The sequence below is a fragment of the Balaenoptera musculus genome, chromosome 4 (assembly GCF_009873245.2).
Source record: "Balaenoptera musculus isolate JJ_BM4_2016_0621 chromosome 4, mBalMus1.pri.v3, whole genome shotgun sequence".
Taxonomy (NCBI): domain Eukaryota; kingdom Metazoa; phylum Chordata; class Mammalia; order Artiodactyla; family Balaenopteridae; genus Balaenoptera; species Balaenoptera musculus.
In genome coordinates this window covers 137,090,629-137,115,481 of record NC_045788.1, presented here as the reverse complement: position 1 = coordinate 137,115,481, position 24,853 = coordinate 137,090,629, and the positions used below count along the sequence as shown (strand labels likewise).

The 24,853-nt window shown below is 37.1% G+C and overlaps 1 protein-coding gene and 1 long non-coding RNA gene across 18 annotated transcripts in view; one reads left to right on the top strand and one right to left on the bottom strand.

Moving 5' to 3' along the window:
• The window catches only part of DYRK1A (dual specificity tyrosine phosphorylation regulated kinase 1A), a 148,896-nt gene that overhangs the window by 17,812 nt on the left and 106,231 nt on the right, over nucleotides 1-24,853 (bottom strand). For 15 of the 17 annotated variants that reach the window (XM_036851132.1, XM_036851146.1, XM_036851137.1 and 12 more), the window contains 7 exons: nucleotides 22,678-22,874; nucleotides 16,369-16,488; nucleotides 13,413-13,601; nucleotides 9,520-9,667; nucleotides 5,238-5,524; nucleotides 2,517-2,663; nucleotides 515-655 (listed from right to left, as the gene is read on the bottom strand). In XM_036851132.1, coding sequence (XP_036707027.1) covers nucleotides 515-655; nucleotides 2,517-2,663; nucleotides 5,238-5,524; nucleotides 9,520-9,667; nucleotides 13,413-13,601; nucleotides 16,369-16,488; nucleotides 22,678-22,874 — 1,229 coding nt within the window. The remainder of the gene's footprint in view (nucleotides 1-514; nucleotides 656-2,516; nucleotides 2,664-5,237; nucleotides 5,525-9,519; nucleotides 9,668-13,412; nucleotides 13,602-16,368; nucleotides 16,489-22,677; nucleotides 22,875-24,853) is intronic. The other 2 variants (XM_036851135.1, XM_036851136.1) reach the window with 1 other exon arrangement.
• On the top strand, nucleotides 10,482-13,477 carry LOC118894701. Its single transcript, XR_005019735.1, has 4 exons — nucleotides 10,482-11,185; nucleotides 11,971-12,013; nucleotides 12,812-13,026; nucleotides 13,386-13,477. It is a non-coding gene; the product is annotated as an uncharacterized LOC118894701 (long non-coding RNA).

Below are 24,853 nucleotides of genomic sequence, written 5' to 3'. Positions count from 1 at the left end.
TCCTGTTACCCAAGCTAGGAATCTGAAATCTATCAAAGGACCATTTAGTCACTTCATATTCTTGCCACAAACTGCTTAAGTCAAAAATCCTTTTCTCTCATCTGAACTTAAAAAAAAAGAGCCATTTACTGCAATTATGACTTCCACTGTTCACAGCTGCAGTATTGTTAACTGTGACTTCACTATATACTCAAACTATGAGAAACAAAAGTCAAACTTACTAATTCTACTGTGGAAACAAGGCATGGTGATTTGATCAGCTACCTCAAAAGGCAGACATATAGTTTCAAAATGAAGCCTTAAAGAGCACTAAGCAAACACTGGTCCATACAGATAGTTCAGGTCAAACTCTATAACCAACTTATGAAGAAAATATATACCTAAGTTATCAATGGAACTACTGTTAATAACTGACTTCAGCAACACTGATTTCAAGTAAATACAAAATGCGCTATATAGAGACAGCTCAGTAAAGAAATAAAAAAGGCTCAAAAAAATTATTTCCCTATTTTACCCGTTTTCCATCTTTGGTCTTCTTTAAGTTCCAAGTGCCATCTGGCAACTTCTCAAAGAACTTTCTTGCTTTTGGTGCTTGGTCAAGAATATGAGCAGGTGGAATACCCAGAACTTCCACTATTTTATTCATCTGATCTACCTGTATTAAAAATAAAAACAAAAAACCTGTAATTTCTACTGTAGGACATCCTATCTGTGCTCATCAATTCATTCATTCATTCATTCATAAATTAGAAATAAATAAATCAAGCATCTCCTGTGTGTTGGGCACTCCTCGGGGCAGTAAGCATAGAATAATGAACACAAGAGATAAAGTCCCTGCCCTCCTTGAGCCCCACACTCCACAGAGGGGAGAGCACACAATTAAGCAAACACGTATATCCATGGGATGGCAGGTGGTCATGGATACAATGGAGAGTAAGGAAATGATTGGAGGGAGTTTTAAAGTTTAAGTTTTGGGAGAATTTTAGTTAAATAATCACACACACAGAAAAAAAAACCCAAAGGCTTAAAAGTGTGGACCCAATAAAAGTATTTTTTTTAAGTGCAGATTAATTCACTCAAATACTGAGCGTCTACTATATGCTGGAAACCATGCCCACTAGAACACAGCAATAAACAAAACAGACAAAAATCCCTGCCCAAAAGTTTGTGTTATAGAGGAAGAGATCACCAAGAAGCAAATACATAATAAGCAAATAAATATCAGATGACCACTAAGAACCATGGAGAAAATTAAAAGGGGATGGAGAGTGAGAAGGGCACTGCAACTTAAAACAGGGTGTCACGAAAGGCTTCCCCGAGAAGGTGACATGAGAGCAAAAACATGAAGGCCGCGAGGGCAGGAGCAAGAGCACTCCAGGCACGGAGGAAAGAATGAACGCAAGGGCCCTGGTACAGGCCTGTGGTTCGTAGGGACCTGAGAGAGAGTTGTGTGTGCTGGGCCGGGAGATGGAGCAGGGGACAGGGGACAGGACAGCAGGGAGAGGTGGAGGGAGAACAGGAGACAGAGGGAGTAAGGGGTGTTCAAGCTACTCAAAAGGGCTCTGGCTTTCACCGTGAGTGAGAAGGAAGCCACTGAAGTTTCAGATGCTCCTAATATTGTTTAAGCCCATGAAAAAGGTACTATTACCTTTATATTATTTATTATTAAAAGAAAACCAAAGACACACTTATGGCAGTTCTGCCGAAGAGCAGCTCACTGGCTAGAGTGAAGTGAATTAAAAGGAAGGAGGAAGGGACACGTTTCTGACACTATTTATTGACAGTTGTATAACCCAGTTCAAGTCATGAAATTTCATTAGTCTTTCTTTTCTCACGTATAAATGAATGGACTGATCACGATCTGCAATGGTTAACTTTTCTTTAAAAAACAAAACACAACAGGATCCCACAAGCAAATAGTTTTAAAACCAATGAAAGCCCATTCCTCTGACTGTAAGGGAGCTTGGCCTCCCTCTCCCTTGCCCTCCCTCTTCCCAGGCACTGCCTCTGACCTTCAAAAATCTTCTAAGAACACAGAATGAACACCTGTGGACTTGCTCTAAAATTCTATAGTCCTAATTTACCCTGAATTATTTAGATCAAATATTCATCAACCCTACTAGTCATCATTTACTTTAATTTCAAATCATACTCTCAGAATTTACACTGATGTTTACACTGTTTTTAGGGTGGTCCTCATTTCTTCATTATCATCTTTTTCTGTTCTTATACTTAAAATCTGTAAAATTTACACCAAAATACTTAACATTTTCTAATCTAATTTATTGTTCTCCTCCACTGGCAGATAGAAAGATCTCGCTTCCCATCTCGTAATTCTGAACTCACCGTTACATAATTGAAAAAAAATTAAAAATGGATAAAATAAGTTCAAAACTGACCTAACACTTGAATGATTAAAGTTGGTAAATAGACATCTTTTCCTAAAAACAACTTTCAGATTATACTGTCAGAGATTGAAAACAAAAACAGAGTTTTTCAAGCGATCCATCATATACCTCATTGGCTCCACTGAACAGAGGTTCTCCAGTGTGCATTTCAACCAAAATACACCCAAGGGACCACATGTCGATAGCAAGGTCATAAGGCATTCCCAGTAGCACCTCTGGAGACCGATAAAAGCGACTCTGAATATATTGGTATATCTGAAATATATTTCAAAATAGTATTAATTCCAAAATAAGTTTTGTTTAACTGTGGTCAACAATGAATTAAGAACACAAGTCTAATATTAACAGCAAAAAATAACTGGGTTATTAGAGTTCGATTTACTGATTTCAACATTAGACTATGAATACTGTTAAAGAACTAAACGTTTTAAGGGAGTGGTAAATCTGACTGTGAAATGCAAAAAAAAAGAAAAAAAATATATATATATATATAAATCAAGCCCTTTCATTTAGTTCAATCCTAACCGGTAAACAAGATATATCTTAAAACAATTATGCCTTATTAGAAGAAAATATTATTGAGAACAATTTATCTCCCTATTAATTATTCTTTCCTGCTATGGCTGGTACTTGGTTTACCATTAATTTAACAGCTAAATTGTATCTAAATTAACCTGAAAGACTTTTTTCAGGTTAATTCAAAGCATTAAGAAAGACTCAAACTCAGCACAATGTAATTGAAATTTCAGACATCTGTACTGTACCAGTCTCACAGATAAATCTAGAAACACTGCCACGTAAAGATTCAATTGGGAGTCGTTTCTGACTAATCACTTCTCTACCCTGTCCCCCTCCATCTCATTCTAAGACTTCTTAGAAAAAGAAATCTTGAAATGGATTATTTTCGATGAAGTAATCTGAGATGTCTTCAGAGACCAATTCATCTTCACCTGGCCATTTAAAATTTATATCTAGAAATACTACAAAAGCAAAGATAGTTTTACTTAAAAAAGGGAGAAAAACAAACAAAATCCTCCTACCCAAACTTCCTAACTTAACACTCAAACGAGGCAGCCAGCAGCATGGAGTCGCTTCTCACAAAAGCTTCTGTGACCTCCACGACTCCAGCCAAATCTGAGAACCATCCCATGCCTCCACAAGCAGGTCAGCCCAACCTTAAGGCCTGCTCAGAGTGAAGAAAGTCTAACTGAAAGGGACCAGGAAGAAGTATTACATTTCCAAGTTTTTATACGCCAACAGCATCGTGAAGCCCCAAAGACTCCCTACTACTGAGACTTATTTCCCAGCTTAGGAAAGGAAGTTTGTCACCTACCTATCCAGCTGCTTAAAGCAGTAGTTGGGCTATCTACAAGCCTGTGCGCCAGGATCGCTGCCTGAGAAACTTTTTCTGAAACATACTTGCCCTGCCACCTTCTAACACTGAGCCAGCAGACCTAGAATAGGGCCACTGTATGTCTGTTTTGGAAATGACTTCCCATGGGATTCTGATACACTCACATAGTTAAAAACTCACTGAGCTAAAGGTATAGCTGTTTCACTTTGGCTGGAGAGAGATAGTAGTGCTTGATATCAGGGCGGCATATATGATTTGGTTTAAATAGGAAAAAATTTTACAAGTCTAAAATCTACTCAAATGACTCTCAAGATGGGCACATATTTTCCATTTACAATATACTTTATCCCTATTAACAACTATGAGCATCTTTTGATTTTCAGAGGCATCCGAAACTGCAAACTTTGCTTCCTATTCCTTCCATTTTTAAAAATTATTTCATTGTAGCATTGCTACCATAAGATAATTTGCAGAAAATAACAAAAAGACAATCTTGTTAACTGACCATAAACCTTCATGATTAAATTAACTACTGTATTTAAAAGCTGGAATAAAGTTGGATAGGAAATTTCACTAATTTGGAAAAACAAGAAATGGAAAGCCAATATGAAATAGGAATATCTCCATGTTAGTTATGTTTTTACCTTTTTTTTTTTAAGAAATGCAGTTTCAATACTTAAAGTAAACAGGAACAACATTTTAAATGAATAAAGTATTATCAAATGGTGACCCTAGTTGCTTTCAAGAAGAGAACATCCTGTAACTTCTATTTTATATGCAAAACACTGTGAGAGTAGCTTTCATAATGCTAGAAAGAGCCGTAGGAAAACTTTGTTTTCCTAAAATCAGCTAAACCTAAATCTATTTATTGCTATGGACATGTCTGTTTTTAGCACTCTAAAGAAAACTAGTTCAGTGTCATAATTTATAAAACAAAAAAAGGATTTAAACTTATTTATCAAAACAAGTATGTCTATCAACCTAGTAATTTACACTGTATTGCTGTGTGTAATGTAAAATTACCTGCATTTTTTTTTACCCATCAGCTTTTGAGGAAAAACACTTATCTTGACCTATATTTAGAGAAATATTTTACAGCAAGGAGTCAATGTTCTATTATTGGAATTTCCCCAAATTTATACTAAGGACCTCTATTTGGGAAATACAGTTACAACAAATCACCTAATATTTAATATATCCATCCCCTCTTTTCTCTTAGACTTTTAGCATACACATAATTTTTTAAGATAAACTTTGAAAAACTAATACCTTCTAATTCAAAGTTTACTATTTGCATTTTAAAAGGTATTTCCCAAAATAGGTATCAACACAAGGTGATTCAAGTGCTGCATTTTAAAGATAACCATCCTGTAATTACCTCCAAATTGTATACAGATTAATAACATTTCAAGTATCTACTCACACTGTTTTAACCTAATTCTAATTTTAATTCACAAGTCCTGAAATATACTTACCCTCTGCCCCAACTGACAAGAACTGCCAAAGTCAACAATCTTGATTGCACTGCGTTTGGGGTTACACAGAAGGATATTCTCAGGTTTTAGGTCACAGTGAATGATACTAAGTTCTGGAGTCGCAAGGAAAAGCAGTGCAGTGCACATCTGCTGTGCAAACTTTCGTGTTAGGTTCAAAGAGACACCTCGAAAATTGGTGTTCCTCAACAAGTCATAGAGGTTGTAGGACAGCATTTCAAAAACTAAACAGAGGTGGTTTCGAAACATAAAGTGGCGTTTTAAATGCACTGAAAGAGAAAAAAGTTTCATTTTAAATTATACATACCAATAAAATGAGAATAACATGCATTTGAACTCTCCAACAATCTGTAACATGACAACGTCAAATGCAGAGTGAAAATCAAGTTAAAATCTGGCGATCGGCATTCTGTACTAAACAGCACATTCTTTAATCAGTTAAGAATATCTAAATTGTTCATCTGCTGAATTAATATATTAGTGTATACTGTCTGCCAGTAAGCAATATAATGCAAGAAGTACCACCAAAATGCCTTGCTTAAAAAAAAATTAAGTCAGGTATGAAAACGCAAGTAGCAAATTGACAAAGAGTACTGAGAATACTTTGATAATTTTATCGTCACTTGTAAGAGAAAACACGTTGTACTCCCTGAAAGCCCTACCTCACAACTTCATCTAAGCTCCACCCACTGGGATGTCCAGCTTGTGACGACGCTGTACTTGGCAGCCCTCTCTGGGAAGGCTTTGATACATATACACAATCTGCTTTGCTGAGCCTTAGATTTCACTAGTAATTTTTTGAAACAATTGTCAAAGGAAGACAGATTTTTTTTTTTCTTTTGGGCAAATACAGCAAAGGCTCGAAAATCACATTGTAAGGTACTAGAGTTCATAATCAAGGCATTTGATTATTATGTTCATCAAACTGGTACATGGGACACCCTGTCCAAGACTGAAGGTTTGGGAAAACTTCAAAATAAAGCTCAATCACAAGAAATTATGAGTAGGCTTATGAATGGGTAAAGACTAATAGAATACATTACTTGGTATCACTACTGATCCTCTACAAAGGCTTAACAGTCGACAAACTGCTTCGAAAAGTTGTGCTTTAAGTATTAACACTGACTTCACATCAGATGAAGTCATTCAATAAAGAACTGCCCTTCAGTATAAAAATTCTTATACACACCAAACTGAGCACCTAGAACTCAACTGGAATGATATAAAACAACCATTTGTCAAGGCTACCTTCATTTTGGTCTTTTAGTATCATGTAAAACAGAGGTTTCTCTACAGATTTATCTGGAACAACTAGGACAGTATTCAATGTCTGGTCCCTGAGAAAGGGGATACATTGTGTTGTCCTGGTAGTAGCCCTGAACTGTCTCCCTGGAAGCAGTGCATGTCAATATTGCTTTTAGATCACTCCTGATACACATGATCTAAAATTAGGATAAGTAACACAATACAACTACTACATGGCTCTCTAGGAGTCCATAGTACAACTCAACTCTCACCAACAGTTACATAAGAATGTATAACATCTGCTCTTAATCACTGAGTTCATAGGTTTAAAATTAAGAACACAGCTCCATGTGACATAAGACACCCCAGAGACATGGTCCAAACAAGCGTTTTGACCTGGTTAAGCAGCAGCCGCAAAAGGAATGCAGAAGGTAACTGGTGTCAGAATTCAAACGTGATTATGACAATCCCTCTAAGAAGCTGTGATCAGAATGTTCTTCCAATGGAAGATCAATCCACTCAATTCCACTAATTCATCATTCATTTACTGAGTATCTATAATGTGCTGAGCACTAAAGACACTGTCAAAGAAAGCTCAAACACAAGTATATACGTTCAGTTTTTTTAAACTGAACTTTGAGGAGAACGGACGGTTGGCAAGACTTTGTTCTACACTTAAACTGAATGTTCTTTTAACTAGACCATGGCAGGTACCAAATAATCCAGATAAGAAATTATGCTATGTGGTAAAAAAGTAAGAGTTTTTAGAAGTTCAAAGACTTAAAGACTATACAACTCATGAGACTAAATTATATTGATCAAATCACTTCAAAATTAAGTTATTTACGTTATAAAAGAGCAATACAACTTCCAGACACCTTAAGTTTAACGTATCAACTCGACTGCCATGGCTGTGTCTAAATCTAAAGTTCTTTTTGCTTGCTTTCCAATATAGAAAACTCAGTTTCTTAAGACACTGTGCATGAATTCACCTTCTTCCTAAATAAGAACCTTTAAAAAAAAAAAAATCATCCAAAAGAATATCTGTAATAACTGATGCAATTAATGATCATTAAAGTCAGTTTATTAAAAATAAAAATGACAGCCATTATTATAACATAACCAAGTAACTAACATTTAGTGTTTTCTTTCAACAAGGCAGAAATAAATTGTTATAGTAATGCTATCAACATTTTCTCTACTACTTAAGAAAAATTCAAAATAAAACACACAAGAGTGAGAAAGAAGAAGGGAGGTATGTTTAGAGACTGTAAGTCAAGCATCCTTAGAATGTCCTTCTTGGCCTCCTAAGCCCCTTGAATGGAAATGTGCTCACCTTACACTAAGTTGTAACTGAAAGTAAACAGCAAACATGCAGTATGAAACATGCAGTGTGAACAGACTTGAAAGACAAATGTTATTACTGTGGGTTATATCAGATATCTAACAGAGAAGGCACTAAGGAAGAAAAATTAATAGTATAAGCTCATTTTATTGCAACAATGAGGAATGAAGGGTGTTTCATAAATGAAATCTAATCTGAATATGTGAACCTTACACCTTTAAACATCAATTTTTTTGTTTCTGTTATTTTGGGGGGACTAAAGAACCATAATGCTGCCCTCCCTTCATTTCTTTTTATTTTTTTTTAAATAAATTTATTTATTTTATTTATTTTTGGCTGTGTTGGGTCTTCGTTGCTGCGCACGGGATTTCTCTAGTTGTGGAGAGCAGGGGCTACCCTTCGTTGCGATGCACGGGCTTCTCATTACTGTGGCTTCTCTTGCTGCACAGCACGGGCCCTAGGCGCACGTGCTTCAGCAGTTGCAGCATGCGGGCTCAGTAGTTGTGACTCACGGGCTCTAGAGCACAGGCTCAGTAGTTGTGGCGCACGGCCTTAGTTGCTCCGCGGCATGTGGGATCTTCCCGGACCAGGGCTCGAAGCCAGGTCCCCTGCAGTGGCAGGCGGATTCTCAACCACTGTGCCATCAGAGAAGCCCTCCCCTCATTTCTTAAAAAGGAGTTTGCTAATAAAACTTAACCTCATATGTTTTTCAGGTAAAGTTAGCATTTATGAATGTGAGTTGCTAATACATGCCTATACAAAAGTCTGTAATTAATTGATCCTAAGGTCTCTATCTTAAAATTGACATCATCTTGTTTTTACAGGTGGCAGCAATTTGTTTCTTGGTGGCACATAAAATTATGGTGTCTTAGATTTGATTAAGAATAGTATTAAAGAATGTATAATCAGAAGATGTTTTATCCATATATCAATTGGCCCTAGACTTCACTATTTTCATAATTCTTCTGTCTCCTCTTTTTGTATTCAGAAGAAACACCATATGACAATGAAATAAACACAAGCTCTGGAGTTAGGCAGAGGTAGGTTCAGACCCTAGCTCCAAGAGCCCTAGGACCTTGGGTATGTTACTCTTTGTACAAACTACCTGTAATATAAGGATTTACCACCTTCCTTTCAGGACTGCTATGATTACAGATGATGGAAGAAAAGCACAAGGAATATGGTAGGAGTTCAAGAAATGTTGGCTATTATTTCTCGAGGAAGAACCTGAGATCTTGGCTCAGACATTCCAAAAATGGTTCTGTAACCATTAACAACATATTAGCTCACTTCTAATTTCTGAGCTATATTAGAAATGGTTAAAGTTAACACAAAGTGGACTCTCTAGATAAACATGCACCATTAAAGCAAACAAATGACGCTTGTTTCAAAAAACAAACAAAAAGAAAAAAACAAACAAAAAAACCCAAGAAGACACTATTCCCATTTGTTTTTATACTATATACCACCTAGAATGCACATTCCCAGAGATTTAAAATATTACTGCCAGATCAAGTAACATATATAAATCTATGCCCTCCAACAGAAATAACTGAATTTTTACCCAATCACTTTAAGATAAAATCAACATATTTTCATACAAAAATAACAATTAACTCAAATTTGTGGTCTGGGTTAGGGCACACTGCTTTGTTTGCCTGTTTGTTTGTTTACCTATGTAGTATTTCATTTCAGTGTCATGTTTGTTCATGAGCTCAAGAAGTCGCACTTCTATCTGGGCTTGATTCAGAAAAGCCTTCTTGTTCTTTATTATTTTAATGGCAACCCATTCTTGCTCCACACGATCATATGCCTTTACAACCTAAAAGAGAAAAAAGATAAATGATACCTATTTCATTAATGAACAATTTAACAACAGTTTACAGTTCACCTTAATTGTACATTTATCTAATTACCCTTTTTCTGACCTTCCTAATTAAAAGAGATCCTGTTCGTTTCCATTCGATAGCATCCATTTACTACTTTATTGTCACTTTAAGTCATTTTTCAAATGGATTTCTTTTGCATCCTTACAGTATTTCTAAACATCCACAAAATAGATAACTTTCTTAAAATCAGATTAACTATTTTCCTCCTTCAGAAATAAATTATGAATCTTGACAAGTGCTTTGGGGTTTTTTTACCTTTCTTACTAAATAACATTATAAAACAATTCTTCTAACTATTCTTTTAATAAGAGAAAAACCTGGTTTAAAACCCAAGCATATGTGTGAGATACTTAAAAGGTTGTAAGTCATCTGAAAAATGTAGATAACTTCCTAAATTTAACTTAGATTTTCATAGATAAAAACTTAGGCATATACCAGAAGAATTAGTTTACACTTATTCAATAAAAAAAATATCAAAAACAAATAACCAGGAAAAAAGTTTAAAATGTCATAATTAGGGGATTTTGAGTTTTAAAAAGAGAAGGAAACTGAAACATTCATGTGCAAATCACCATGCACACCTCTCATTTAAAATTTTACTCATTTAAAACAAGTTTCACACTACTAATAAATTTATACAAAAATTAGGAAATATACAGATAAAACTATATCTCTACAAATCAGAAACTGCTATAAGTGATTAAATATTATTATATTTATAATATTACATATAGTCTGAATAGATAATAGTTTTAGATACATTTTCTAGCATATTCAGAAAGTACAGAGATGCAGGTAGAACTCCAAGTGATTCCAATGTGTTGGCTGAGTACCACTGGATTAGAGGAAGAGAATGGAACGCATGGTCCAAGATCACATCAGTCAAGGTTATTGTCAATCACAGATCATAAATCGTTCAGCTGAAATCAAACTTGGAATGAAAAGTGCAGTATCTCTGGTTTTACCCAATTCTAAAAAAATACTATCTATTGTCTTTTAAATCAGAGGCGACCCATGTAAACATCTGACCAAGTGCTTCTGATATTCTTCTGTTTCACTGACCATATTGACTGTACCAAGAGTTGCAGTTCAGTGCCCATATCCTAATGGTCTCCAGGACAAAGGCCACTAACATGGACTCAACTATTTACTGACTTAGCAAATAGTTCACTTGCTCAATGCTAAAGCAATGATTTGCAACCCTGAATATCACACATTCAGTAGGCTGTTTTCAAAAACACCAATGCCCAGAATCCAGTCACAGAGATTCGGATTTAATTGGTTGGAGCCTAAGTATCCATCCTCCCCTCCCCACCCCACCCCCAATCCCCAAAGCTCCCTGGAAAATTTCAATGTGCAATCAGGATTGATGACCATTGGCTTAAGAAATGAAGGAGCCGCTTCTTTGACAAGGATCTGGCAGAGAATTTAGAGGAAGTCTGACCAAGTCGGTAAGGAAGACTTTATTTGGTGAGTGACAGGTCCTGACCCTGAACACACCTCAGCCCAGGAAAAACGCATCAGTCAGTCTGATCTGGTAAAATGGATTTTGATGTCAAATAGGCCTATGTTTTCACAGGTTTACTATGCTGACTTGCTCTTAGGAGTCAGAGTATGAGAAAATTAAAGGGGAGGGGGAAACATCACAGTGAGCTCAAAGACTGAGTATTTAAGGAAAACTAAGTTTAGAGAACAGGCCGTATAGCCAGTTTTCATGGTGGACATCACAGAAGTTTGAAAGGTGTCCTGCTGAGAGCAACTGCCTAAACGTTAGTGTAATTTTGAAGGTGGAGATGACACTCAATCCAGGGTGTTCATAGCCTTACTTAAGAGGTAGGCCTCAGAACTGCCTTTCCTTAAAATTAGCTCTGAAAGAGAAGCAGAAGCTGCTTCTGACAAAAAGTAATACTTTCTTAAAGAGGGACTCCCCACACACTGAGAATCCCCTGACTCAGGAGAAAAAGAGGTTACAAATCAAGGGGAAAGGCCCTGAATTACGTATAATTACAAAAATTCTGTGAAATCACGGACAGGGGCAGACATATTATACATGGGACACCAGGGCCTGGTAGAGCCACACCAGAGTTAGGGGTCTTCTAAGAAGCTTGTTCGTATTTCCCTATAGGTTTAACAGCTTGATCTGTCTGGGTCTAGAGCTGTAGCTGCTAATGGCCTGTAGTATACTTTTTGTCCTAAGCGTGATTAAGACTGACACATGATGAATTTTTCCTCACAGGTTGAAAAGAGGCATACTTTGCTTTCTCTCAGGGCAGGAACAGGTAAGTAAGAGTACGCAGGTTCCATAGTTTTAGAAAAAACAAAAACAACCTCCAAAATCCAAAATATTGTCCAAGTCAAAAGAAGTATTTGGATCACAAGTTATTATAGTAACTGACTCGCAGCACAAAAGCTACAAGGCAAAGGAAGCTGGGATTAACAGTAAATCATACCTCAAACAAAAAGGCTCTGTGACTTGATGAGATTAAGATAGGGAGATTTATACGTGGGAACAGCTGGGGGATCCACAGCCAGAGAAAAGCTTTTTTTTTTTTTAATATGTCAAGTGTTTATTAATTAATTTACTTTTTTAAAAATTATTTTTGGCTGTGTTCGGTCTTCGTTTCTGTGCGAGGGCTTTCTCTAGTTGCGGCAAGTGGGGGCCGCTCTTCATCGCGGTGCGTGGGCCTCTCACTATCGCGGCCTCTCTTGTTGCGGAGCACAGGCTCCAGACGCGCAGGCTCAGTAGTTGTGGCTCACGGGCCCAGCTGCTCCGCGGCACGTGAGATCTTCCCAGACCAGGGCTCGAACTCGTGTCCCCTGCACTGGCAGGCAGATTCTCAACCACTGCGCCACCAGGGAAGCCCCTGAGAAAAGCTTTTTAAAAGTGCAAGGAGGAAGGTCTGACAGCTCTTGGTCTGGGCGCAGCTGATGTAAGAGGCTAATGTAGTTAGGGTTTGTGCTTTGTACTGGGATAGGGTGGGCAAGTGAGGAGAAGAGAGCTGTGGGTGGAGAGAAGAGGCTAGGAACGAAGAGAAAAAACAGGTCCACTGGAGTTCCTCCCTCACTCTTCCGGGTAGAAGCAGTCTGAACAATCCCACCATCGGAACAATGCCAATCACAATATTAGCAACGCTGATGCCGTGAGGACTTAAGAGGAGACCCTGGAGACCCTCTGCCCACTTAGAGGCCTGATGGAGCTAGAAGAGGAGCTGAGGACAAACTTAGGGCACAGCCCCTGGTGTCCCAAGTCTCCAAAGAAGCGAGAGGACACCCGCTGTGCCAGCTGAAAATGGTAATTTTTTTCTCTTTGAGGAGGAATATCAGACAGGAAGGTAATTATCTCTATCATACATAACGAAGAACCATCCAGAGACTAAAAACCCCATATGAAAGAGGCAATACTGTCTATTAGTGATTAAAATCAACCACTTAGTATTAGTAAAATAACTACTTGATAGTTACAGAAAGTTTTTTTTTTAAAAAGTCTAATGGAGTTTTTATAGCTGATGCAGTTTTCTTACCTTTAGAGAAAACTATAATAATCCAAATACTTACATATCCGTTGTTTAGATCTATCTACAAATATCAAAAGTGTACTACTGAGAAAAGGATATAGTAACATGATTCACTAAGACGTTCTTTCTAATTTAGGAAATTCAGCATCTTCCACTAAATTACCTGTCCGAAGGAACCTTTGCCTATCAAGGAGTCAATTTCGTAGCGATCCATCCACTTCTCTCCGTTTTTTACGATATAATCATAGTTATCATCGTCATAACCATCATTGTAAACCTTCCGCTCCTTCTTATGACTAGAATCGTCACCCTGGCCCTGCTGGTGTCTTCGCTTCTTTTTTGCATAGTAAACCTGAAATGAGAAAATACAGTGTCAGCTGTGCAATTAAAAATCATTGGGGACGGGGAGCAGTGAGGGCACCATATATCGAGTACATACAAGACACATCTGCTATCAGTAGGAAACTGATTAATTTTTATTCTTTATAACACACACAAAAATGAAATAAAGAATTTTCTATAGCTGCTATTGGAGTTACAGAATAACACTGATATATAACAAATGAAAAATATCTACAGTAAAATTCACTTCAGAGTTACACTGTTTATACATTTTTTTAAATAGGAGATGTTAAGTGACCACGCCAAAGTCTCCCATTCAAGAAGAGTAACAGGACCTGATTTATATTTATTGTCTAAACTAAGGTATAATTTATATACAGTGAGATGGTATAGATCTTAGAGAAATGCAAATCAAAACCACAATGAGGTATCACCTCCCACCATCATCAAAATGGCCATCATCAGAAAATCTACAAACAGCAAATGCTGGAGAGGGTGTGGAGAAAAGGGAACCCTCTTGCACTGTTGGTGGGAATGTAAATTGATACAGCCACTATGGAGGACAGTATGGAGGTTCCTTTAAAAACTAAAAATAGAATTACCATATGACCCAGCAATCCCACTACTGGGCATATACCCAGAGAAAACCATAATTCAAAAAGACACATGCACCCCAATGTTCATTGCAGCATTATTTACAATAGCCAGGTCATGGAAGCAACCTAAATGCCCATCGACAGAAGAATGGATAAAGAAGACGTGGCACATATATACAATGGAATATTATTCAGCCATAAAAAGGAACGAAATTGGGTCATTTGTAGGGACGTGGATGGACCCAGAGACTGTCACGCAGAGTGAAGTAAGTCAGAAAGAGAAAAACAAATACTGTATATTAACGCATATTTGTGGAACCTAGAAAAATGGTACAGATGAACCAGTTTGCAGGGCAGAAACTGAGACACAGAGGTAGAGAACAAACGTATGGACACCAAGTGGGGGAAGCGACGGGGGGGGGGGGGGGGGGGGGGGGGGGGGGCGGTGGTGGGATGAATTGGGCGATTGGGATTGACATGTATACACTGATGTGTATAAAATGGCTGACTAATAAGAACCTGCTGTATAAAAAAATAAAATTCAAAACAAAAAGAGTGTATAATATGAAGGACTTCGGAGAAAATGTATATGCTGATGTAATCAACATATGCTAAACGAAATAAAGAACATTTTCATCCTCCTTATATTTCGAGTTCCATCATGCCCCCTTCTAGTCAATCCCAATTTTATATTTGATCCTAAAGCAAAAGATTTTAAAAATGAAAGTTTAAATGTATAATATATGAACTGATGTGTTGCTAATATAAAAAGGGCCTGAGACACGCCTAGTTCTGAAGCCTGTAATAACATATTAATGAAAAACAGCCATGCCCCTCCCCCCACACAAAAGGTCGTAAACCTTGTGGCTGGTCACAGATTGAGTTATTTTCCTTACATCTGTTTTTCTTATAAAATAGTTTCTAAGACTAGTAAAAAAGAATAGGTGGACTAGGCAACAGTCCAGGTAACTGGTAATAACTTTGAGGAAATTATAAATTACACTGCACAGAGCAACATCAGAAAAACTAGTTTACAAGGTGCCAAAACAGTTAAAAACAAGCTTTAACAAAGCTACTGTTAACAGCTTAACGATTTATCAGATATTAACAAACTGACATTAATCAATTGTTAACAACAATTTATCAGATATTTTCAGATGATCAAAAGTTAGTTTGGTGCCTCTTTTATAACATATAAATTGCATGCAAAATCCAATTTAGAAATGTTCCTCATTGAGTTCACTTCAATTTTATCCTGCCACATTGCCACAATAATATAATACTGGCATTAAACAGCATCAAACTGCTATAAAATTTATACACACATAAGAACATCTTTTTAGTTAAATGGCTCTAAAGCTGGTAGAAGATAAGTCTTTAATGTGAAAGGATGTAGGGCCCCACTGGAAGAGGAAAGAAAGCACAGGCGTGTCCACACTTCTCCAAAAAAGCTCATTTAATAATTCATTACAGAGCTAGAGTTGGGGTTAGAAGCAAGTAACAACCAAGCCAAAGGTCTAAGACACCAGAAAAATAATTTTTGAAAGCAGAGTCAAGTTGAAAGGTGAGTAATTCAAAGGGCTGTCCATGTTTTTTATCCTACTTACTTCCACCAAAAAGGCTTTCAGATATCTTACAATGAAAAAGATACAGATTAAAAGAACACACATTAATTTAAAAAGAAAACTTTAAACCACATAAATATAGATAGATCAGATAGACTAGACCAAATGCCTGTTAACTGGGCATTAAATACATCTCAGAGTTTCCTGACATCCATGGTAAAAGTAGAAACAGATATGTAAAAATTTAAGCAAAATTCTGTAACATTTTCATACTTTTATATTATCATTATTGCCTTCCTTTCCCCTGAAGTTTTGGAGACGAGGTTATTATAGAAATGACAACTCAGCATATATTAAATATAACTTTAAAAAGAGGGGAAGTTATCCACAATTATCTTAACTTTTTGCAGTCCTTGTTAATATATCTTATTTGTTTTACACAATTATAATTTTGTTATCTATAAATCACTAACTTACCAGTCTTCATGATAATCATCAATATGACAATCCTTGGGAGTTAAAAATAATTTTAGTATGTTTAAATATGCTACAAAATAACTTTTTTTCCCTGCTCTATTGCAAAATAGATGCTGTTATAACAAATCAATAGTCTTACCTCATTAATATGCTTATATGTTTTGATCAAGTCAACAGAAAGTTTTCTCAGGGGAGCAGTAGCTGGATCACGGAAGGTTTGGGGCATCCGCCTCTGTAACATGACAATATCAGGCATCACCTTAAATAGACAGAAAAGACTAGCACTTTAACTATACTGTACTGGTATGAATTCCCTCTTCTGTAACCTGTGTATACGTATTTTAAAAAAAAAAAAAGACATCTACGTTAGAATAATATACATGCTCTCTCGGTCATCTCTTTCATCCGGAATCCACTGAAGACAACCACTGGAACAAATAAACGAAATTAGAAGATAATATGCCCAGTTACCAAGCCTTCAATTTTGCTCCCCAAATTCAACAAGAGGATTACAGATATACCCCTGGTCCAGGAGACGTGCATGATGCTGCCCAAGAGGGCTTCTCCACCATACAGTTAGCCTAAGGAAAAATGTCTTCTAAATTATTCCTAAAGCCTGACTTGGTTCACAACAGGCAGATGAAGACTAACCTACCTTTCCAGCTTCCTAATACAGGAGTTTAAGACCCAGCTGGCACCACGAAGCAAGCTGCTCATGGAGCAGAGATGGAGCTTGGTGCTGCAGAACTGCAGTTCCTAACACCCCCAGACCCTGCCCTCTGACCAGCACCTGCCTGTAAGCAAGGCTGAAATCTTCACTCACTTCTTTCACATGACTGAGTAAAATATGCCCTCCACCTTAACACATCCGACCTCACCCTCCACATTCCCTGTGCCCCCAGCCAGCAGCACTTTTCAGCACCTGACATACTGGTATACATTTACTCATTTACTGGGTTTAGTTTTTTCTCCTTCTCCTTCCACTACAAGGAAAACTCCATATGGAGCAGGGATTCTTTTCTTCAATGTTGTATTCCCTTTGCCTAAAACAGAGCAGGCATAGTGCCTTAAACACAGTAGGTATTTAATAAATATTTGTTGAATAAACAAGTGAAGCCATAGTACCAATATCCCTACCTATGATTACACTAGGAGCTGACCACAAATAAGTTCCGGAGAACACCTTAAAGCTAATGAAACTTTCTTTTAAAAAACTCATTTCAACCATACTCCCACCCCGAAACTAACCCACGTCTCTTTCATCGTCAGTAAGCAGTCAGGGTTCAACTGTGAGCTTCCTGATAGAGGGGGGATAAAGCAGGAAACAAACGTCCTCCAAACATAAATACGCCCAGGATGCTGCAACTAGCACACTCGTGATCCTGGACGGCTGTTCTCGCCCCACTCCTCAAGCCTCAGCAAAGGAGTTCCCAGAAGGGCTTCTCGCAACCAACAGATCCTCAAAACCAATTAATGACATCAAGGTACCTTCAGTCACTACCGCTAGTCATCCTTGGGCTCCTGCCTAGCTCTCCTGCAGACACTTACACCAGCAAAACAACTGAGCCAGAAGCCCCTGATGCAGCCCCTTCCAAAGGCACTGTGGTCAGTCAATCTGAGGGGCAGAGAGCCAGAAAAGACATCATACTAAGGCCTCAGAGAAATGTCTGGAATCTTGGGAAAATTAACCAAGTTAACCCACAGTAACAAAAAAAGAAGACAGAAGGGTTGTAAGGACAGAACAGAAAAGAATCCCCATCCCTGTGGCATGAAAAGATGGTGTGATCATAGCAGTTACCTAGCTGGTACTCTCTCTCTCTCTCTCTTTGTTCTATGAAAGAAGTGGAAATTTGAGCCAAATTTGAGGATTATAACCTGGGAATAGCAACTCAGCTCCGAGAACTGTTCCGACCCTGCACTTTCTCTTAAACCAGTATTAACATCAGTTTCTTCTGAATCTATACTCAAACTCTAAAAAGTTGTTATCCGGATGGTAAGTTCACTGAATTACTGTATTAAGTTAATAATTATTACCTCTTCCCATGATCCTCTCCTTCTTAAAGTTCCAAATAAGGTTTAAGGGGAAAAAAACCTTCAATGATTATAACTATTTGTCTGAAAATATAGTAAGACAATAAGATCATCTGAATTAATGTATTAAATATATATAGTTTTATTTTTCTAAATATGAACAGGTACAGTTAGGTTCACAGAATATTTGGTTCTTATACCTGTCCTTGGAGACTTAATTTAATGAATAGACAATATCAGTAATAAGCATGTCAAATACTTTTATGTGAATGAATGCTATAAGCATTTAAGGTAATGAAAGAGGTTTCCCTTAATGTATTTCCTTTTTTTATTTTTTAAGACCCTGACTGTTTTCAAGCAGGTAACGTACTTGGCAAGACCCTTCTTGGACTACTGGAGTGTAGCCTCACTGTGAGGTTTCACGAAATCTGAACCAGTGAAATACTTCTTTACCTTTGTCACAAGAGTTGATAGAAGGTATAACTATTGTTAGAAACAACTGAATTACTTAAGTAGTGAATAATAAAATAATAATTATAGCAGCAAATATTTGCTATACACTATGCTTTGAGTATGCAGATTTTTACTCTCTCATGTAATCCTCTCAACAATCTCATGAGAATAAGGAACGTAAGTTCCTGTCACTATTTTACAAATGAGAAATCTGAGTCTCGGATGTAAAGTTTACTTGACCAAGGTCCTAGAGCCAGTAAATAACAGAGATGAGAACTGAGGCAGTCTCCCACCTAAGCCTATGCTCTGAACCACAGCTCTGGGCCAGGAGCTCCCTGTTAATTTTAGGTCTCTAGTCTATCCTCTTGTTGAATCATTTTTAGGCTATTTGTTGGACAAAATAATTGAGTCATGCATAATAAATACCAATAAAATAAACATATGCATTTATTAAAATTAATTATGTTCAAAACTGTAAATATGCTTTTTTTAACTTGCCCACTTACAATTCCACGGGTACTTCAAACACTGGAAAAAATGTGACTAGTGACTACATCTTTCCATGAGTAATTATGCTCTCTTAAAACACCAAAATCCCACAATCAAAAAAAAAAAATTAAATGTATATAGGACATGCATGAAATTGGATATGAACGTAATTTTGACTGACAATCTTTTTCTGCACTCAATAAATGAGTGTGTGCTATGGTCTTGGCATGTCACACAATATTGCTAACCTCTTCCACAATTGGCCAAGCTGCCTAAAAGGCCAAATCAATTAGCTAATTCTAAATACATCACTTTTCTTATATTCTTCTGGCAACAGAAGTTACTATTTCAGGGGCATCTGTATATATAAACCAGATGAATTCTACCCACAAAAAACTGGCCTTTAGATCAGGCTGTATTTCAGTGCTTCAAATAGTGCCTTGTGCAGGCTAGGCACTCAAAATATATGGAAAGAACAAATTAATTTCGACAAACCAAACAACTCTTCCTTCACAAACTTTCATTGTGATTTCATGTTAGGTAACCAAACTTTCTGTTTTTCATTATTGTGGTGCCATAAGCACCAATCCAGAATTAGAAAATTAACTTGTCCAAATACACACTCAGTTACAAATCTATATACTAAGACTCAAGCCAGCCCTAAGCATTTGACGCTTTGTCCAATTCCAACTTCTTATGGTCACATAGTCATGAGAATGTAATGTAGCAAGCTCCCTCCTTCCCTTCCGCAGCCGGGCAGAAGTCCCACAGTGTTCAGAGGACCCAGGGGCTCCCTGAGCCACTGCAGGTAGCCAGTCCCACCACGGCCTCCACACCGCCCCCAACGCCCTCGCTGAAAAGGCAAAGTTGTTGCGCTATTCTCCTGCCGCTTCAGCCTTAAGGCTCCGGGAGCCAAAAAAAGTCACAACCCCAACGCTCCTATCTCTTGACCTTTCTGTGTGATGATGACACAAATCACAAAGCCAAAAAAAAAGAAAGAGAAAGAAAAGGAAAAAAAAAAAAAAAGGCAGTAGTTCACACCTCCTGCTTAGAGAAGTTACAAGAGCTAAAACAATCTTTTTTTCTTGAAAAGATTCCATAGTGTTAAGTACCAGGACTTTATTTAAAAATTGTTTTCTAGTTTAATAATACCTATTCCACCCATTTTATTTATGTTTACCTCATATTTTCATATATATAGTGGAGAATGAGAAACACCATGTCCTGCCATTCTTGCTATTTTGAGAGCTATTAATAAAGCTGAAGAGCATATGTAACACATCTCCAGAGTACATAGCTTAAGAACCATGAAAGGTACTGTGAAAACTGTAACAGCCCAGAGAGACTCAGCATTCTGAACATCAATCATACTTTTCTACATTTACTTTTACTGTATTTATCTTTTGAACAAAACCGTATTTAAACTCACATGAAACACACTCACACAAGAAAGATTAACTACCAGAAATAAAACGTTATCTCCTTTCAATTTACTTGTACAATAAACCTTACGTAAAAGGCACTGATAGGATGATTATGGAAACTGAATAATGAAATTACAGAAGTTCAGAGCTAGAAAGTACTCTTCTGGAGGGTCTAGTCTAAGGTCCCAATCTTACATTCAAGGAACAGAGAGAAGGGTCCATGTGACCTGACTCAAGTCACACAACCAGATGAGTCAAGACCTGGAGCCCATGTCTTATGACCGGCAGACCACGCCACATCAGTGCACAGTTTCAGTGCTTTACACTTCAGTTGTAAGTAAGCTTTTAATCTGACTGCCTTATTAGGTTCCAAAATTTCTGGAGTTTGGCAGAAGTATCTGGCTGAATACTATTACTTAAAAGACAGTCTTTTTACATCATATGAATCTTTAAAAATATTTTACAGCTTACAATGGAAATACTAAGTAACTTATCTCTTATTTGAAAATAACCCTCAAATAAGATGTTAGTTGTATCTAAAAATAGGTACTTTGCTAACTAAATTACCTACTACAATAATACAAACATAAAATAACTTGAAAGGACTGGATTTTTTTCCTAGCCTTCCTTAGACGCCAGGTGTTAGAACTGAAAAAGCACTGTATCTAAGAAGAAAGAAGCCTGGGCTGGGCCCCAGAGCCTACTGCCTCCATACTTGGAGAAGTCACAAATGGGAGCTCAGTCCCTTCAGCTGTAAAAAGAGACTAAGAACAGACACCCTACCTGATAGGCTGCTCTTGAACAAGCGGGAAAATGAATCCAAACATACTTTGTTTCTTAAAAGTACAGTGCAAAGACTGTGCTATTACTACTTTTTGGATGTCCAGAGAATTTTCTTCTGGTACACAATTAAACACTTTCCAATTCTGACCAACTGCTCCAATTCTCAAACATACAACTTCTCCATTTACTGCCTAAAACAAATTCTTATGTCCTGTCATAATTTATCTTACTATTTAACTGTGAATGTTATTCACATGCTATATAATTTTATAAATGTAAAAGTCAGTTCAACTATTCACAAGATCTTATTATAATACATATAAGGGTGTCCTCAAATAATGATGTTACTTAACTGTAGCCCATAGCTCATTAAAACCAGGTATTATTGAATTAGAGAAAACACATTTCCTTCAAATAATCCAGTATAATAAATACTTTGAAATTTTCTAAGTTTTTGTTCATATTGAAAGACCTAAACAGTGACAAACCAAATTCCTGAGTACATGGAAAAACAGCCATTTTCAGCACTCATCACACACAGTCTCAGTGGAGAAAGAAATTTTACCACAACTACAGCTAGTTAAAAAAAAAAAAAAAAACTCCCGAAATCAAAAATCAACATAGTGGACGCAGTTAATTCAGGAAGATATTAAAAATACACACACATACACACATGCATATGTGTATGTATATCAAGAGATTTCAGCATTTATTCACTTTACACTATCCATCTTATGGAAAATTGCTGAATCTCTAGTCTGAATATTAGAATGAGCAGCATGGTTAATTTACATTTTTTTCTTTTTAACTTTAAGGAGTTTCATATTTATTTTTATAAATGTGTACTAAAGTAGTTTATAACAGTGTAAAATCACCTCTTTAAGTTTCCTGTAATGGAATCTGACTTGTTTTCCTGTAACTTATATTTTTCTACTTAATCGCCTTCCCATAAAAATAAGGTTTAAGTTTTTTTATTTTAATATTCTTTAGAAGTAACTTTTCCCCCATCGCAGAATGAGAGAATGTGGTTATGTTTATAAGTGTTTTTCTAATTAAAGTGAAATACATAGAAAAAAAACAAGAAAACAAACCAAAAAAACCAACAAACTTTTAAACGCAAACTCCTTAATATCATATTCTGTCAACCCGGAATCCCATGGGACATGTAAACCGAAAACCATTAAGGCATTCTGCCTATTTACTATTTTACCATTTTAATGAATAAATTACCATTCCAACAAATCATTTCTGATACGTCATAAACTTACCTGGTTAGTTAGAGGTTGCTGAATCTGGTCAGAATAAGATAAGGCAGAAACCTGTTGGTCACTTATGTTTGGCTGGCGACGGTCACTGTACTGATGTGAATGGGGCATCTGTCCAGCCATCTGAAGGCCAGCAGCATGGAATGAAAATGACGGTGCAAGCCGAACAGATGAAGGTTTGCATGCTGAAGTCTCTCCTCCTACAAGAAGATAATAAGTGAGGTTTAAAGGATGCATTCATATCCTAATGTTTGTATCTTTTGACTTATCTGATAGTTCTTTAAATAAGGACTTTAGGATGTTCAATAATATTAAAAACCTTTAAAACTGCAAACAAGGGTATGACACTCAACACAGCTGTTGTACAATAAATGGTATAAAATATAATAGTGATTAAAATGAATATCTAAAAGTCTGTTTTAAGAGAAAATCTTAAGCAAATCCTTTTGTAAAGCAATGGAAATAACCTTTCATACTTATTTTTACATATGAGATTTTCATCAATTGAGAATCATAAGTTGCAAGAGTAATCTCTGAATTCCGGCAAAGGGCCTGTCCAATGGATCAGCTCTTTAGAAATCAATTCAAAGGAAAACTGCTGAGACGCTGCTTTGCACCTGTCAGGTGTACGGCAATCAATAGCCCTAGCATCTCCCAAACCAGGTGAAAAATTTGTCCTAATGGTGCTCACCACTGACACAGGTAATTAAAAGTTGAGCACACAATACATGGAAACAAATTCACAGGCTGCTGTATTCCTCTGGACTCTTCTGACACAGTCCTAAGAGAACCTAGACCAGGCAAGCTTGTCACAAAAACGAACAATCAATTATTATCCCACAGGTAGGCTGGGACCATGGTCATGATTTTCATAGTAGAAATGGAAAATTAACATTTTGGTCCTAAAAGTATTTGGTAGCGAGCTAATAAAAGTTAATTTTTCTTTAGGAAAAGAAAAAGACTTTTCTTCTTATATGCGACCAAATCTGCAAATTTGCAATCACAGACTAAAGCCAGAAAACAAAGCACAAAACCCTGGTCAACCAACACTGGCCCAGAATACATGTGCCTGTCTTCCTGAGTAAACCAGCAAACTCTCACCACACAACACACCACACTGTTCAGCACCAGAGTACTTTTTCTAAAGTCAGCTTGTTTTGAAACACACAACAGCGCTGGCCCCAAAGTGAAGACCACAGATTCTTAGCCAGGCTGCTGCAGTTTGAACTTTCAGCTCCACGCTTACCAGCTGTGTGGCCTTGCACACCTAATTTCCTGATAATGATAACAGTATCTGCCTCAAACAGCTGTGGTGAAGGTTAAGTGCTTTAATGCATGTAAAGTACTTAGAACGGCTCCGGCAATTAGTAGATGGCTTAATATCAACTGCAATTACTGTACTGTAATGCACAGTACAGGAGATGGGAAGGAAGATGGGGCGAGTACCCTTCTTCTGGAGCATACAGTCTCCACCTGAATGTTGCACAGATTCTGCAAACTAACGAGAACAAAGCTCAATTCCCCCCAAAAAATATAAGTTCCACTTTTATATCCTACACAGCAAATGCCACCACGCCACTGTCTTCTACCCAGTCAACCAGAATCAAAGCTCTGAGAGTCACGCTCGAGTTCTTTTCCTCCAGACGGCCTCGCGCAAATGGCAGCCCAATCTCACTGATTCTACTGCCCACAGAACGCTCAAACACAATCTCCTCTTTTCATTTCCATTACCCCATGCCTCACTTAGATGACTAAAATAGATTCCTAATAGATCTCTCTCTCTTCACTTTGCCCATGTGCAACTCCGCATTTCTTCAATAAGATGGCTAGAGTGGCCTTTCTAAGGCGCAAATCTCAAGTCTTCACCCCCTACTTAGCGTTGCTTTTAGACCTTAGCTTCTATCTCCCTCCGTTACAGCATGCGGTCCTTAACTGACCCAGAGTATATGATTCATAAATATCTGCTGGGTAAGTACAATGTTCCTACGATGACAGATGGGATAACTTCTCTAAACATTATTCATAATTAAAAAATACATTCAGTTAATCCAATTCCATAGAGCGAATTTGTTCCGTGAAAAAAAAAATTTATCCTAAGGAAATAATAGATGATGTGCACAAAAATAGTAAGGGAAGAATGTTTATCTTGGTATTATTTACAACAGCAAAAGATTGGAAA